This window comes from Telmatherina bonti (assembly GCF_933228915.1).
Source record: "Telmatherina bonti genome assembly, chromosome: 10".
Taxonomy (NCBI): domain Eukaryota; kingdom Metazoa; phylum Chordata; class Actinopteri; order Atheriniformes; family Telmatherinidae; genus Telmatherina; species Telmatherina bonti.
The window spans coordinates 1,705,731-1,724,233 of record NC_136628.1 but is presented as its reverse complement, the minus strand read 5'-3'; the positions used below and the strand labels follow the sequence as shown (position 1 = coordinate 1,724,233).

Genomic DNA, 18,503 nt, shown 5'->3' with positions numbered 1-18,503 from the left:
TGTAGGACGGTGTGTTATTAACTCAGTGTGTGTGATTGGACTGTAGGACGGTGTGTTATTAACTCAGTGTGTGATGGGACTGTAGAACCGTATGTTATTAACTCAGTATGTGATGGGACTGTAGGACGGCGTGTTATTAACTCAGTGTGTGTGATGGGACTGTAGGACGGCGTGTTATTAACTCAGTGTGTGATGGGACTGTAGGACGGCGTGTTATTAACTCAGTGTGTGTGATGGGACTGTAGGACGGTGTGTTATTAACTCAGTGTGTGTGATGGGACTGTAGGACGGTGTGTTATTAACTCAGTATGTGAGGGGACTGTAGGACGGCGTGTTATTAACTCAGTGTGTGATGGGACTGTAGGACGGCGTGTTATTAACTCAGTGTGTGTGATGGGACTGTAGGACGGTGTGTTATTAACTCAGTGTGTGTGATGGGACTGTAGGACGGTGTGTTATTAACTCAGTGTGTGTGATGTGACTGTAGGACGGCGTGTTATTAACTCAGTATGTGATGGGACTGTAGGACGGCGTGTTATTAACTCAGTGTGTGATGGGACTGTAGGACGGCGTGTTATTAACTCAGTGTGTGATGTGACTGTAGGACGGCGTGATATTAACTCAGTGTGTGTGATGGGACTGTAGGACTGCGTGTTATTAACTCAGTGTGTGTGATGGGACTGTAGGACGGCGTGTCATTAACTCAGTATGTGATGGGACTGTAGGACGGTGTGTTAACTCAGTGTGTGATGGGACTGTAGGACGGTGTGTTATTAACTCAGTGTTTGTGATGGGACTGTAGGACGGCGTGTTATTAACTCAGTGTGTGTGATGGGACTGTAGGACGGTGTGTTATTAACTCAGTGTGTGTGATGGGACTGTAGGACGGCGTGTTATTAACTCAGTGTGTGTGATGGGACTGTAGGACGGTGTGTTATTAACTCAGTGTGTGATGGGACTGTAGGACGGCGAGTCATTAACTCAGTGTGTGTGATGGGACTGTAGGACGGCGTGTTATTAACTCAGTGTGTGATGGGACTGTAGGACGGCGTGTTATTAACTCAGTGTGTGATGTGACTGTAGGACGGCGTGATATTAACTCAGTGTGTGTGATGGGACTGTAGGACGGCGTGTTATTAACTCAGTGTGTGTGATGGGACTGTAGGACGGCGTGTTATTAACTCAGTATGTGATGGGACTGTAGGACGGTGTGTTAACTCAGTGTGTGATGGGACTGTAGGACGGTGTGTTATTAACTCAGTGTTTGTGATGGGACTGTAGGACGGCGTGTTATTAACTCAGTGTGTGTGATGGGACTGTAGGACGGTGTGTTATTAACTCAGTGTGTGTGATGGGACTGTAGGACGGCGTGTTATTAACTCAGTGTGTGTGATGGGACTGTAGGACGGTGTGTTATTAACTCAGTGTGTGATGGGACTGTAGGACGGTGTGTTATTAACTCAGTGTGTGTGATGGGACTGTAGGACGGTGTGTTATTAACTCAGTGTGTGATGGGACTGTAGGACGGTGTGTTATTAACTCAGTGTGTGATGGGACTGTAGGACGGCGAGTCATTAACTCAGTGTGTGTGATGGGACTGTAGGACGGTGTGTTATTAACTCAGTGTGTGATGGGACTGTAGGACGGTGTGTTATTAACTCAGTGTGTGATGTGACTGTAGGACGGTGTGTTATTAACTCAGTATGTGATGGGACTGTAGGACGGTGTGTTAACTCAGTGTGTGATGGGACTGTAGGACGGCGTGTTATTAACTCAGTATGTGATGGGACTGTAGGACGGTGTGTTAACTCAGTGTGTGATGGGACTGTAGGACGGTGTGTTATTAACTCAGTGTGTGATGGGACTGTAGGACGGCGAGTCATTAACTCAGTGTGTGTGATGGGACTGTAGGACGGTGTGTTATTAACTCAGTGTGTGATGGGACTGTAGGACGGTGTGTTATTAACTCAGTGTGTGATGGGACTGTAGGACGGTGTGTTATTAACTCAGTGTGTGATGGGACTGTAGGACGGTGTGTTATTAACTCAGTGTGTGATGGGACTGTAGGACGGTGTGTTATTAACTCAGTGTGTGATGTGACTGTAGGACGGTGTGTCATTAACTCAGTATGTGATGGGACTGTAGGACGGTGTGTTAACTCAGTGTGTGATGGGACTGTAGGACGGCGTGTTATTAACTCAGTATGTGATGGGACTGTAGGACGGTGTGTTAACTCAGTGTGTGATGTGACTGTAGAACGGCGTGTTATTAACTCAGTGTGTGATGGGACTGTAGGACGGTGTGTTATTAACTCAGTGTGTGTGATGGGACTGTAGGACGGTGTGTTATTAACTCAGTGTGTGTGATGGGACTGTAGGACGGCGTGTTATTAACTCAGTGTGTGTGATGGGACTGTAGGACGGCGTGTTAATAACTCAGTGTGTGATGGGACTGTAGGACGGTGTGTTATTAACTCAGTGTGTGTGATGTGACTGTAGGACGGCGTGTTATTAACTCAGTATGTGTGATGGGACTGCAGGACGGTGTGTTATTAACTCAGTGTGTGATGGGACTGTAGGACGGTGTGTTATTAACTCAGTGTGTGTGATGTGACTGTAGGCCGGCGTGTTATTAACTCAGTATGTGTGATGGGACTGCAGGACGGTGTGTTATTAACTCAGTGTGTGTGATGGGACTGTAGAACGGCGTGTTATTAACTCAGTGTGTGTGATGGGACTGTAGGACGGTGTGTTATTAACTCATTATGTGATGTGACCGTAGAACGGCGTGTTATTAACTCAGTGTGTGATGGGACTGTAGGACGGTGTGTTATTAACTCAGTGTGTGTGATGGGACTGTAGGACGGCGTGTTATTAACTCAGTGTGTGTGATGGGACTGTAGGATGGCGTGTTAATAACTCAGTATGTGATGGGACTGCAGGACGGTTTGTTATTAACTCAGTGTGTGTGATGTGACTGTAGGACGGTGTGTTATTAACTCAGTGTTTGTGATGTGACTGTAGGACGGTGTGTTATTAACTCAGTGTGTGTGATGGGACTGTAGGACGGTGTGTTATTAACTCAGTGTGTGTGATGGGACTGTAGGACGGCGTGTTATTAACTCAGTGTGTGTGATGGGACTGTAGGACTGCGTGTTAATAACTCAGTATGTGATGGGACTGTAGGACGGTTTGTTATTAACTCAGTGTGTGTGATGTGACTGTAGGACGGTGTGTTATTAACTCAGTGTTTGTGATGTGACTGTAGGACGGTGTGTTATTAACTCAGTGTGTGTGATGGGACTGTAGGACGGTGTGTTATTAACTCAGTGTGTGTGATGGGACTGTAGGACGGTGTGTTATTAACTCAGTATGTGATGTGACTGTAGGACGGTGTGTTATTAACTCAGTGTTTGTGATGGGACTGTAGGACGGCGTGTTATTAACTCAGTGTGTGTGATGGGACTGTAGGACGGTGTGTTATTAACTCAGTGTGTGTGATGGGACTGTAGGACGGTTTGTTATTAACTCAGTGTGTGTGATGTGACTGTAGTACGGCGTGTTATTAACTCAGTGTGTGATGGGACTGTAGGACGGCGTGTTATTAACTCAGTCTGTGTGATGGGACTGTAGGACGGCGTGTTATTAACTCAGTGTGTGATGTGACTGTAGGACGGTGTTTTATTAACTCAGTGTGTGATGGGACTGTAGGACGGCGTGTTATTAACTCAGTGTGTGATGGGATTGTAGGACGGCGTGTTATTAACTCAGTGTGTGATGGGACTGTAGGACGGTGTGTTATTAACTCAGTGTGTGATGTGACTGTAGGACGGCGTGTTATTAACTCAGTGTGTGATGGGACTGTAGGACGGTGTCTTATTAACTCAGTATGTGATGTGACTGTAGGACGGCGTGTCATTAACTCAGTGTGTGATTTGACTGTAGGACGGTGTGTTATTAACTCAGTGTGTGATGTGACTGTAGGACGGCGTGTTATTAACTCAGTGTGTGATGTGACTGTAGAACGGCGTGTTATTAACTCAGTGTGTGATGTGACTGTAGGACGGCGTGTTTTTAACTCAGTGTGTGATGTGACTGTAGAACGGCGTGTTATTAACTCAGTGTGTGATGGGACTGTAGGACGGCGTGTTATTAACTCAGTGTGTGATGGGACTGTAGGACGGTGTGTTATTAACTCAGTGTGTGTGATGGGACTGTAGGACGGTGTGTTATTAACTCAGTGTGTGTGATGGGACTGTAGGACGGCGTGTTATTAACTCAGTGTGTGTGATGGGACTGTAGGACGGCGTGTTAATAACTCAGTGTGTGATGGGACTGTAGGACGGTGTGTTATTAACTCAGTGTGTGTGATGTGACTGTAGGACGGCGTGTTATTAACTCAGTATGTGTGATGGGACTGCAGGACGGTGTGTTATTAACTCAGTGTGTGATGGGACTGTAGGACGGTGTGTTATTAACTCAGTGTGTGTGATGTGACTGTAGGACGGCGTGTTATTAACTCAGTATGTGTGATGGGACTGTAGGACGGTGTGTTATTAACTCATTATGTGATGTGACTGTAGGACGGCGTGTTATTAACTCAATGTGTGTGATGGGACTGTAGGACGGCGTGTTATTAACTCAGTATGTGATGTGACTGTAGGACGGTGTGTCATTAACTCAGTGTGTGTGATGGGACTGTAGGACGGCGTGTTATTAACTCAGTGTGTGTGATGGGACTGTAGGACGGAGTATTATTAACTCAGTGTGTGATGTGACTGTAGGACGGTGTGTTATTAACTCAGTGTGTGTGATGTGACTGTAGGACGGCGTGTTATTAACTCAGTATGTGATGGGACTGTAGGACGGCGTGTTATTAACTCAGTGTGTGTGATGTGCCTGTAGGACGGCGTGTTATTAACTCAGTGTTTGTGATGTGACTGTAGGACGGTGTGTTATTAACTCAGTGTGTGTGATGGGACTGTAGGACGGTGTGTTATTAACTCAGTGTGGGTGATGGGACTGTAGGACGGTGTCTTATTAACTCAGTATGTGATGTGACTGTAGGACGGTGTGTTATTAACTCAGTGTTTGTGATGGGACTGTAGGACGGCGTGTTATTAACTCAGTGTGTGTGATGGGACTGTAGGACGGTGTGTTATTAACTCAGTGTGTGTGATGGGACTGTAGGACGGCGTGTTATTAACTCAGTGTGTGTGATGGGACTGTAGGACGGTGTGTTATTAACTCAGTGTGTGATGGGACTGTAGGACGGCGTGTCATTAACTCAGTGTGTGTGATGGGACTGTAGGACGGTGTGTTATTAACTCAGTGTGTGATGGGACTGTAGGACGGTGTGTTATTAACTCAGTGTGTGATGGGACTGTAGGACGGTGTGTTATTAACTCAGTATGTGATGGGACTGTAGGACGGTGTGTTAACTCAGTGTGTGATGGGACTGTAGGACGGTGTGTTATTAACTCAGTGTTTGTGATGGGACTGTAGGACGGCGTGTTATTAACTCAGTGTGTGTGATGGGACTGTAGGACGGTGTGTTATTAACTCAGTGTGTGATGGGACTGTAGGACGGCGAGTCATTAACTCAGTGTGTGTGATGGGACTGTAGGACGGTGTGTTATTAACTCAGTGTGTGATGGGACTGTAGGACGGTGTGTAATTAACTCAGTGTGTGATGTGACTGTAGGACGGCGTGTCATTAACTCAGTATGTGATGGGACTGTAGGACGGTGTGTTAACTCAGTGTGTGATGGGACTGTAGGACGGCGTGTTATTAACTCAGTGTGTGATGTGACTGTAGGACGGCGTGTTATTAACTCAGTATGTGTGATGGGACTGCAGGACGGTGTGTTATTAACTCAGTGTGTGATGGGACTGTAGGACGGTGTGTTATTAACTCAGTATGTGATGTGACTGTAGGACGGTGTGTTATTAACTCAGTGTTTGTGATGGGACTGTAGGACGGCGTGTTATTAACTCAGTATGTGTGATGGGACTGCAGGACAGTGTGTTATTAACTCAGTGTGTGATGGGACTGTAGGACGGTGTGTTATTAACTCAGTGTGTGTGATGTGACTGTAGGACGGCGTGTTATTAACTCAGTATGTGTGATGGGACTGTAGGACGGTGTGTTATTAACTCATTATGTGATGTGACTGTAGGACGGCGTGTTATTAACTCAATGTGTGTGATGGGACTGTAGGACGGCGTGTTATTAACTCAGTATGTGATGTGACTGTAGGACGGTGTGTCATTAACTCAGTGTGTGTGATGGGACTGTAGGACGGCGTGTTATTAACTCAGTGTGTGTGATGGGACTGTAGGACGGCGTATTATTAACTCAGTGTGTGATGTGACTGTAGGACGGTGTGTTATTAACTCAGTGTGTGTGATGTGACTGTAGGACGGCGTGTTATTAACTCAGTATGTGATGGGACTGTAGGACGGCGTGTTATTAACTCAGTGTGTGTGATGTGCCTGTAGGACGGCGTGTTATTAACTCAGTGTGTGTGATGGGACTGTAGGACGGTGTGTTATTAACTCAGTGTGGGTGATGGGACTGTAGGACGGTGTGTTATTAACTCAGTGTGTCTGATGGGACTGTAGGACGGTGTCTCATTAACTCAGTATGTGATGTGACTGTAGGACGGTGTGTTATTAACTCAGTGTGTGTGATGGGACTGTAGGACGGTGTGTTATTAACTCAGTGTGGGTGATGGGACTGTAGGACGGTGTGTTATTAACTCAGTGTGTCTGATGGGACTGTAGGACGGTGTCTTATTAACTCAGTATGTGATGTGACTGTAGGACGGTGTGTTATTAACTCAGTGTTTGTGATGGGACTGTAGGACGGCGTGTTATTAACTCAGTGTGTGTGATGGGACTGTAGGACGGTGTGTTATTAACTCAGTGTGTGTGATGGGACTGTAGGACGGCGTGTTATTAACTCAGTGTGTGTGATGGGACTGTAGGACGGTGTGTTATTAACTCAGTGTGTGATGGGACTGTAGGACGGCGTGTCATTAACTCAGTGTGTGTGATGGGACTGTAGGACGGTGTGTTATTAACTCAGTGTGTGATGTGACTGTAGGACGGCGTGTCATTAACTCAGTATGTGATGGGACTGTAGGACGGTGTGTTAACTCAGTGTGTGATGGGACTGTAGGACGGCGTGTTATTAACTCAGTGTGTGATGTGACTGTAGAACGGCGTGTTATTAACTCAGTGTGTGATGTGACTGTAGGACGGCGTGTTTTTAACTCAGTGTGTGATGTGACTGTAGAACGGCGTGTTATTAACTCAGTGTGTGATGGGACTGTAGGACGGCGTGTTATTAACTCAGTGTGTGATGGGACTGTAGGACGGTGTGTTATTAACTCAGTGTGTGTGATGGGACTGTAGGACGGCGTGTTAATAACTCAGTGTGTGATGTTGTTGTAGGACGGCGTGTTATTAACTCAGTGTGTGATGGGACTGTAGGACGGCGTGTTATTAACTCAGTGTGTGTGATGGGACTGTAGGACGGCGTGTTAATAACTCAGTGTGTGATGGGACTGTAGGACGGTGTGTTATTAACTCAGTGTGTGTGATGTGACTGTAGGACGGCGTGTTATTAACTCAGTATGTGTGATGGGACTGCAGGACGGTGTGTTATTAACTCAGTGTGTGATGGGACTGTAGGACGGTGTGTTATTAACTCAGTGTGTGTGATGTGACTGTAGGACGGCGTGTTATTAACTCAGTATGTGTGATGGGACTGCAGGACGGTGTGTTATTAACTCAGTGTGTGTGATGGGACTGTAGAACGGCGTGTTATTAACTCAGTGTGTGTGATGGGACTGTAGGACGGTGTGTTATTAACTCATTATGTGATGTGACTGTAGGACGGCGTGTTATTAACTCAATGTGTGTGATGGGACTGTAGGACGGCGTGTTATTAACTCAGTATGTGATGTGACTGTAGGACGGTGTGTCATTAACTCAGTGTGTGTGATGGGACTGTAGGAAGGCGTGTTATTAACTCAGTGTGTGATGGGACTGTAGGACGGCGTGTTATTAACTCAGTGTGTGATGGGACTGTAGGACGGTGTGTTATTAACTCAGTGTGTGATGGGACTGTAGGACGGTGTCTTATTAACTCAGTATGTGATGTGACTGTAGGACGGTGTGTTATTAACTCAGTGTTTGTGATGGGACTGTAGGACGGCGTGTTATTAACTCAGTGTGTGTGATGGGACTGTAGGACGGTGTGTTATTAACTCAGTGTGTGTGATGGGACTGTAGGATGGCGTGTTATTAACTCAGTGTGTGTGATGGGACTGTAGGACGGTGTGTTATTAACTCAGTGTGTGATGGGACTGTAGGACGGCGTGTCATTAACTCAGTGTGTGTGATGGGACTGTAGGACGGTGTGTTATTAACTCAGTGTGTGATGGGACTGTAGGACGGTGTGTTATTAACTCAGTGTGTGATGGGACTGTAGGACGGTGTGTTATTAACTCAGTATGTGATGGGACTGTAGGACGGTGTGTTAACTCAGTGTGTGATGGGACTGTAGGACGGTGTGTTATTAACTCAGTGTTTGTGATGGGACTGTAGGACGGCGTGTTATTAACTCAGTGTGTGTGATGGGACTGTAGGACGGTGTGTTATTAACTCAGTGTGTGATGGGACTGTAGGACGGCGAGTCATTAACTCAGTGTGTGTGATGGGACTGTAGGACGGTGTGTTATTAACTCAGTGTGTGATGGGACTGTAGGACGGTGTGTAATTAACTCAGTGTGTGATGTGACTGTAGGACGGTGTGTTATTAACTCAGTATGTGATGGGACTGTAGGACGGTGTGTTAACTCAGTGTGTGATGGGACTGTAGGACGGCGTGTTATTAACTCAGTATGTGATGGGACTGTAGGACGGTGTGTTAACTCAGTGTGTGATGGGACTGTAGGACGGTGTGTTATTAACTCAGTGTGTGATGTGACTGTAGGACGGTGTGTTATTAACTCAGTGTGTGTGATGGGACTGTAGGACGGTGTGTTATTAACTCAGTGTGTGATGGGACTGTAGGACGGCGTGTTATTAACTCAGTGTGTGTGATGGGACTGTAGGACGGTGTGTTATTAACTCAGTGTGTGATGGGACTGTAGGACGGTGTGTTATTAACTCAGTGTGTGATGGGACTGTAGGACGGTGTGTTGTTAACTCAGTATGTGATGGGACTGTAGGACGGCGTGTTATTAACTCAGTGTGTGTGATGTGACTGTAGGACGGTGTGTTATTAACTCAGTGTTAGTGATGTGACTGTAGGACGGTGTGTTATTAACACAGTGTGTGTGATGTGACTGTAGGACGGTTTGTTATTAACTCAGTGTTTGTGATGTGACTGTAGGACGGTGGGTTATTAACTCAGTGTGTGTGATGTGACTGTAGGACGGTGTGTTATTAACTCAGTGTTAGTGATGTGACTGTAGGACGGTGTGTTATTAACTCAGTGTGTGTGATTGGACTGTAGGACGGTGTGTTATTAACTCAGTGTGTGATGGGACTGTAGAACCGTATGTTATTAACTCAGTATGTGATGGGACTGTAGGACGGCGTGTTATTAACTCAGTGTGTGTGATGGGACTGTAGGACGGCGTGTTATTAACTCAGTGTGTGATGGGACTGTAGGACGGCGTGTTATTAACTCAGTGTGTGTGATGGGACTGTAGGACGGTGTGTTATTAACTCAGTGTGTGTGATGGGACTGTAGGACGGTGTGTTATTAACTCAGTATGTGAGGGGACTGTAGGACGGCGTGTTATTAACTCAGTGTGTGATGGGACTGTAGGACGGCGTGTTATTAACTCAGTGTGTGTGATGGGACTGTAGGACGGTGTGTTATTAACTCAGTGTGTGTGATGGGACTGTAGGACGGTGTGTTATTAACTCAGTGTGTGTGATGTGACTGTAGGACGGCGTGTTATTAACTCAGTATGTGATGGGACTGTAGGACGGCGTGTTATTAACTCAGTGTGTGATGGGACTGTAGGACGGCGTGTTATTAACTCAGTGTGTGATGTGACTGTAGGACGGCGTGATATTAACTCAGTGTGTGTGATGGGACTGTAGGACTGCGTGTTATTAACTCAGTGTGTGTGATGGGACTGTAGGACGGCGTGTCATTAACTCAGTATGTGATGGGACTGTAGGACGGTGTGTTAACTCAGTGTGTGATGGGACTGTAGGACGGTGTGTTATTAACTCAGTGTTTGTGATGGGACTGTAGGACGGCGTGTTATTAACTCAGTGTGTGTGATGGGACTGTAGGACGGTGTGTTATTAACTCAGTGTGTGTGATGGGACTGTAGGACGGCGTGTTATTAACTCAGTGTGTGTGATGGGACTGTAGGACGGTGTGTTATTAACTCAGTGTGTGATGGGACTGTAGGACGGCGAGTCATTAACTCAGTGTGTGTGATGGGACTGTAGGACGGCGTGTTATTAACTCAGTGTGTGATGGGACTGTAGGACGGCGTGTTATTAACTCAGTGTGTGATGTGACTGTAGGACGGCGTGATATTAACTCAGTGTGTGTGATGGGACTGTAGGACGGCGTGTTATTAACTCAGTGTGTGTGATGGGACTGTAGGACGGCGTGTTATTAACTCAGTATGTGATGGGACTGTAGGACGGTGTGTTAACTCAGTGTGTGATGGGACTGTAGGACGGTGTGTTATTAACTCAGTGTTTGTGATGGGACTGTAGGACGGCGTGTTATTAACTCAGTGTGTGTGATGGGACTGTAGGACGGTGTGTTATTAACTCAGTGTGTGTGATGGGACTGTAGGACGGCGTGTTATTAACTCAGTGTGTGTGATGGGACTGTAGGACGGTGTGTTATTAACTCAGTGTGTGATGGGACTGTAGGACGGTGTGTTATTAACTCAGTGTGTGTGATGGGACTGTAGGACGGTGTGTTATTAACTCAGTGTGTGATGGGACTGTAGGACGGTGTGTTATTAACTCAGTGTGTGATGGGACTGTAGGACGGCGAGTCATTAACTCAGTGTGTGTGATGGGACTGTAGGACGGTGTGTTATTAACTCAGTGTGTGATGGGACTGTAGGACGGTGTGTTATTAACTCAGTGTGTGATGTGACTGTAGGACGGTGTGTTATTAACTCAGTATGTGATGGGACTGTAGGACGGTGTGTTAACTCAGTGTGTGATGGGACTGTAGGACGGCGTGTTATTAACTCAGTATGTGATGGGACTGTAGGACGGTGTGTTAACTCAGTGTGTGATGGGACTGTAGGACGGTGTGTTATTAACTCAGTGTGTGATGGGACTGTAGGACGGCGAGTCATTAACTCAGTGTGTGTGATGGGACTGTAGGACGGTGTGTTATTAACTCAGTGTGTGATGGGACTGTAGGACGGTGTGTTATTAACTCAGTGTGTGATGGGACTGTAGGACGGTGTGTTATTAACTCAGTGTGTGATGGGACTGTAGGACGGTGTGTTATTAACTCAGTGTGTGATGGGACTGTAGGACGGTGTGTTATTAACTCAGTGTGTGATGTGACTGTAGGACGGTGTGTCATTAACTCAGTATGTGATGGGACTGTAGGACGGTGTGTTAACTCAGTGTGTGATGGGACTGTAGGACGGCGTGTTATTAACTCAGTATGTGATGGGACTGTAGGACGGTGTGTTAACTCAGTGTGTGATGGGACTGTAGGACGGTGTGTTATTAACTCAGTGTGTGATGTGACTGTAGGACGGTGTGTTATTAACTCAGTGTGTGTGATGGGACTGTAGGACGGTGTGTTATTAACTCAGTATGTGATGTGACTGTAGGACGGCGTGTTATTAACTCAGTATGTGTGATGGGACTGTAGGACGGCGTGTTATTAACTCAGTGTGTGTGATGTAACTGTAGGACGGTGTGTTATTAACTCAGTGTGTGTGTGATGTGATTGTAGGACGGCGTGTTATTAACTCAGTGTGTGTGTGATGTGACTGTAGGACGGCGTGTTATTAACTCAGTATGTGTGATGGGACTGTAGGACGGTGTGTTATTAACTCAGTATGTGATGTGACTGTAGGACGGCGTGTTATTAACTCAGTGTGTGTGATGGGACTGTACGACGGTGTGTCATTAACTCAGTGTGTGATGGGACTGTAGGACGGTGTGTTATTAACTCAGTGTGTGATGGGACTGTAGGACGGTGTGTTATTAACTCAGTATGTGATGGGACTGTAGGACGGTGTGTTAACTCAGTGTGTGATGGGACTGTAGGACGGTGTGTTATTAACTCAGTGTGTGATGGGACTGTAGGACGGTGTGTTAACTCAGTGTGTGTGATGTGACTGTAGGACGGTGTGTTATTAACTCAGTGTGTGTGATGTGACTGTAGGACGGTGTGTTATTAACTCAGTGTGTGTGATGGGACTGTAGGACGGTGTGTTATTAACTCAGTGTGTGATGGGACTGTAGGACTTTGTGTTATTAACTCAGTGTGTGTGATGGGACTGTAGGACGGCGTGTTATTAACTCAGTGTGTGATGGGACTGTAGGACTTTGTGTTATTAACTCAGTGTCTGATGGGACTGTAGGACGGTGTGTTATTAACTCAGTATGTGATGGGACTGTAGGACGGTGTGTTATTAACTCAGGATGTGATGGGACTGTAGGACGGTGTGTTATTAACTCAGTGTGTGATGGGACTGTAGGACTTTGTGTTATTAACTCAGTGTCTGATGGGACTGTAGGACGGTGTGTTATTAACTCAGTATGTGATGGGACTGTAGGACGGTGTGTTATTAACTCAGGATGTGATGGGACTGTAGGACGGTGTGTTATTAACTCAGTGTGTGTGATGGGACTGTAGGACGGCGTGTTATTAACTCAGTGTGTGTGATGGGACTGTAGGACGGTGTGTTATTAACTCAGTGTGTGATGGGACTGTAGGACGGTGTGTTATTAACTCAGGATGTGATGGGACTGTAGGACGGCGTGTTATTAACTCAGTGTGTGTGATGGGACTGTAGGACGGCGTGTTATTAACTGAGTGTGTGTGATGGGACTGTAGGACGGTGTGTTATTAACTCAGTGTGTGATGGGACTGTAGGACGGCGTGTTATTAACTCAGTGTGTGTGATGGGACTGTAGGACGGCGTGTTATTAACTCAGTCTGTGTGATGGGACTGTAGGACGGCGTGTTATTAACTCAGTGTGTGTGATGGGACTGTAGGACGGTGTGTTATTAACTCAGTATGTGATGGGACTGTAGGACGGCGTGTAATTAACTCAGTGTGTGATGGGACTGTAGGACGGCGTGTAATTAACTCAGTGTGTGATGGGACTGTAGGACGGTGTGTTATTAACTCAGTATGTGATGGGACTGTAGGACGGCGTGTAATTAACTCAGTGTGTGATGGGACTGTAGGACGGCGTGTAATTAACTCAGTGTGTGATGGGACTGTAGGACGGTGTGTTATTAACTCAGGATGTGATGGGACTGTAGGACGGCGTGTTATTAACTCAGTGTGTGTGATGGGACTGTAGGACAGCGTGTTATTAACTCAGTCTGTGTGATGGGACTGTAGGACGGCGTGTAATTAACTCAGTGTGTGATGGGACTGTAGGACGGCGTGTTATTAACTCAGTATGTGATGGGACTGTAGGACGGTGTGTTTTAACTCAGGATGTGATTGGACTGTAGGACGGTGTGTTATTAACTCAGTGTGTGTGATGGGACTGTATGACGGCGTGTTATTAACTCAGTGTGTGTGATGGGACTGTAGGACGGTGTGTTATTAACTCAGTGTGTGTGATGGGAGTGTAGGACGGCGTGTTATTAACTCAGGATGTGATTGGACTGTAGGACGGTGTGTTATTAACTCAGTGTGTGTGATGGGACTGTAGGACGGTGTGTTAACTCAGTGTGTGATGGGACTGTAGGACGGTGTGTTATTAACTCAGTGTGTGATGGGACTGTAGGACTTTGTGTTATTAACTCAGTGTCTGATGGGACTGTAGGACGGTGTGTTATTAACTCAGTATGTGATGGGACTGTAGGACGGTGTGTTATTAACTCAGGATGTGATGGGACTGTAGGACGGTGTGTTATTAACTCAGTGTGTGTGATGGGACTGTAGGACGGCGTGTTATTAACTCAGTATGTGATGGGACTGTAGGACGGTGTGTTATTAACTCAGTATGTGATGGGACTGTAGGACGGTGTGTTATTAACTCAGTGTGTGTGATGGGACTGTAGGACGGCGTGTTATTAACTCAGTGTGTGTGATGGGACTGTAGGACGGTGTGTTATTAACTCAGTGTGTGATGGGACTGTAGGACGGTGTGTTATTAACTCAGGATGTGATGGGACTGTAGGACGGCGTGTTATTAACTCAGTGTGTGATGGGACTGTAGGATGGCGTGTTATTAACTCAGTGTGTGTGATGGGACTGTAGGACGGCGTGTTATTAACTGAGTGTGTGATGGGACTGTAGGACGGCGTGTTATTAACTCAGTGTGTGTGATGGGACTGTAGGACGGCGTGTTATTAACTCAGTGTGTGATGGGACTATAGGACGGTGTGTTATTAACTCAGTGTGTGATGGGACTGTAGGACGGTGTGTTATTAACTCAGTGTGTGTGATGGGACTGTAGGACGGCGTGTTATTAACTCAGTGTGTGATGGGACTGTAGGACGGTGTGTTATTAACTCAGTGTGTGTGATGGGACTGTAGGACGGCGTGTTATTAACTCAGTGTGTGTGATGGGACTGTAGGACGGTGTGTTATTAACTCAGTATGTGTGATGGGACTGTAGGACGGTGTGTTATTAACTCAGTGTGTGATGGGACTGTAGGACGGCGTGTTATTAACTCAGTGTGTGTGATGGGACTGTAGGACGGCGTGTTATTAACTCAGTGTGTGTGATGGGACTGTAGGACGGTGTGTTATTAACTCAGTATGTGATGGGACTGTAGGACGGTGTGTTATTAACTCAGGATGTGATGGGACTGTAGGACGGCGTGTTATTAACTCAGTCTGTGTGATGGGACTGTAGGACGGCGTGTTATTAACTCAGTGTGTGTGATGGGACTGTAGGACGGCGTGTTATTAACTCAGTCTGTGTGATGGGACTGTAGGACGGCGTGTTATTAACTCAGTATGTGATGGGACTGTAGGACGGTGTGTCATTAACTCAGGATGTGATGGGACTGTAGGACGGTGTGTTATTAACTCAGTATGTGATGGGACTGTAGGACGGTGTGTTATTAACTCAGGATGTGATTGGACTGTAGGACGGTGTGTTATTAACTCAGTGTGTGTGATGGGACTGTATGACGGCGTGTTATTAACTCAGTGTGTGATGGGACTGTAGGACGGTGTGTTATTAACTCAGTGTGTGATGGGACTGTAGGACGGTGTGTTATTAACTCAGTGTGTGATGGGACTGTAGGACGGCGTGTTATTAACTCAGTGTGTGTGATGGGACTGTAGGACGGTGTGTTATTAAGTCAGTGTGTGTAATGGGACTGTAGGACGGCGTGTTATTAACTCAGTGTGTGTGATGGGACTGTAGGGGTGATGATGGTGGTCTCTGTCTTGGTCCTGTGGTGGACAGGTGATTTGTCCAGGTTTCACCTGTCTGTGTTGCTTTGAACAACATACTCATGTCCTTTTTCTGACAGTGTTTTTAACTTGCTCCGATGTAAAAGAGTTTATCTTTGTCTGAACGTAATGCAGCTGAGTCAGTAGTCTGACGGCTGTGCCCTACATCGCTTCCAGGTAGATTGTGATTGGTTCTCCAAATCTACACATTCTCTGTGAAGCTGCAGCTTAGATTAATCTTCTTAAAGTCTAAAAAGGAATAAATACTTTAAAGTCAGCGTACATGTGAGGTTGTTGGAAAGTTGAGACCCGTGGCAGCTTCACATCCAGCAACTCAGACAGTGTTGCTGTGGCAACAGCTCCTGGTGGTGTGGCGTGTTTACCTGGTGGTGCGTTCAGGGTCTGTAATGCCTGCATCATGCAGCTTGCAAAAGAAGCCGCATCTTCTTTGCTCCCAAAGTTCAAGCCCCACACCTGTTTGGGATCCCTCCACTGGTGGAAGCTTGGCGTGGCCTGGTTGTACTTCATCCCTTTTAAGATGGGACAGTTGATCACCACCTGACTCACAGCAGGACAGGAGAGGAGGAGAGGAAGCTGACTCTGCCATGAAGTTATATCTAACATGTTATTCACACATTCAGACGGAATCAGACATGAAGAAAAGCAGCTGGATGCTGGGCACCACGAGGGGTCATGGAGGTCAACGCCCAGCTGGTCTCATACCTGCTGGTCGGCTTGCATTTTGCGTCCCACCACTCTGAAGGTGTTGGCTGCAGGGTTGTGGAAGACATGGACCCGGCTGATGGAAGAACTCGGGTCAGAGCCTGCAGGAATCCAGCGCTTGTTGCTGTCGTCATACAGCATGACCGTCGCTCTCACCTGGCAGAGGCTGGACTCCCTGGAGAGGAAACGCAGACAGGAAAGCCGGAAGGAGTCATCTCTGATCCACACACTCATTTCACACAAGTACACATCTGGAATTTCACTTTTCCTCTTCAGATGGTAAGGTTCTGGTTCTGGTTCTGGTTCTGGTTCTGGTTCTTGCTCTGGCTCTGGCTCTGGTTCTGACTCTGGCTCTGGCTCTGGTTCTGGTTCAGGTTCAGGTTCAGTTTCAGGTTCAGGTTCTGGTTCAGGTTTTGGCTCTGGTTCCGGTTCTGGCTCTGGCTCTGGCTCTGGCTCTGGTTCCGGTTCCGGTTCTGGCTCTGGCTCTGGCTCTGGCTCTGGCTCTGGCTCTGGCTCTGGTTCAGGTTCTGGTTCAGGTTCAGGTTCTGGTTCTGGTTCTGGAACCTGAGCTGGATATTGGTGGATGGATTCTGGTCCCTTTCCCTGGTATCCTGCCACCCGTAGTGATTTTGAAAACATCTTGCAGAACTTGGTCTACCAGAAGAAATGGTTTATTTCCCGGTTCTGGCGCGCTTTGCTCTGCTTATTGGGGTCGCTGTGACTCTGACCTCAGGATATCATCCTCGGTCTAATGGACAATCCGAGCGGAAGATTTCCAGGAGATCAGGAGTTTTGGCCCCCGGACCGAACCTTCTACTCCCGCTACTGTAAATCCTTGTGGTCCATAAGCTTTGAGAGACCTACTGCATTTGTAAATAACACCTGCACCATGTTAACGAGGAGGTCATGATGCTCGCAGGATCACAGCACAAATGATTTAGTTTTTTTTACAAACAGACTTTTGGAATTGATATTATTTACCCGCTGGAGAGTTTGCAGGATGGAGAAAAGTTGTGTTTTCATCTGAACATAAGCTGAGACCCGAGCATGTGGAGGCTCTTTATGACATCAGTGCTGAGAAGTGGAACTTCCTCTTGAAACAACTTGCGGCTGGTTTCTCTCACTGTGCTGCAGTAGATCGGTCTTCAAACGATGTGTGCTTGCAAACAAAGTTTGGTTTTTCATCCTAACAGACTTATTTTAACTTCAGCTGCTATTTTGCCTAAATGAGCAGAAAAACAGGCGTTTCTTTCCTGCTGACTGGAAATAAAGAGGAAAACAGTTGATGTGTCTGGGCGTCAAACTCGCACCTCATGTCTGAAAGTACTGCGTTTAAAGTTTGCTTTCTGCAGCTCGTGAAGTCTTTGGAAAATCTTTACTTCCTGTTTGAAAAGTTTTCATGTTGTGACCACTTCCTGTGCTCAGCTCGACGCTTCCTAATAAGGACTGCACCTGTCGGGTGAGAACATGTCCGCCTGACTGACATGATCTTTCTGAAGCATCTGTTTTCTGCAGAGGCTGCAGATCAGAGCAGGACACAAGTGTTGGCTTGTCAGTGTATGAAGCTGCATCGGCCCTGCTCTGACTGAACACACAGCCTGTTGGCTCAGCGTTGGCAGGAAGCTGCAGCAGCTCTGGACACAATGAAAACCCACTGAAATATAGAAACATCAGCATTGAAAGCGTAGAAAACAACTCACCCCATGTTGCAGACAAAGTTCCGTCCCGTCTCTCACGATCAGAGTCAAAGTGCAGGTCTTTTACGTCAGTATGAGAAGAGAAGTCTGTCAGTGGTGCCTGAACACCTCCATGGCTCTCATCATACTAACACGTCTGCCTTTCTGTCTCGTTTCCTCGACAGCTTTTTGTCTCTTCCTGTTCTCGTCTCCTCATTTGCTCGGCTAAACTTTCACACCTCCTCTGGTTGTCTGTGGCGTGGCTCTGATTTCTCTCCATTTTCTCCTGCTGGACACGTGCTTGTGCACGTTTAGGATATGAACGGCGAAGGAGACGATGATGCCGTCACTGTGTGGAAATATTTAACATCATTATCGAGGAGTTTGTTATTATTATTCCCTCCACTAGCAGGGATGCCAAATATATGGCTTGAGGTCCAGAACTGGCCCTCCAGAGATACAATCAGGCCCCTGAA

The 18,503-nt window shown here is 46.7% G+C and overlaps 1 protein-coding gene across 1 annotated transcript in view; it reads right to left on the bottom strand.

The window, feature by feature from the left end:
- Positions 1-18,171, bottom strand: part of LOC306761178 (uncharacterized protein) — a 116,470-nt gene extending 98,299 nt beyond the window's left edge. Inside the window, exons 1-3 of the mRNA XM_079247276.1 lie at positions 18,052-18,171; positions 16,352-16,526; positions 16,012-16,186 (exon numbers count right to left, since the gene is read on the bottom strand). Coding sequence (XP_079103402.1) covers positions 16,012-16,186; positions 16,352-16,526; positions 18,052-18,056 — 355 coding nt within the window. The 5' untranslated portion in view covers positions 18,057-18,171. The remainder of the gene's footprint in view (positions 1-16,011; positions 16,187-16,351; positions 16,527-18,051) is intronic.
- Between the last annotated feature and the right edge of the window lie 332 nt (positions 18,172-18,503).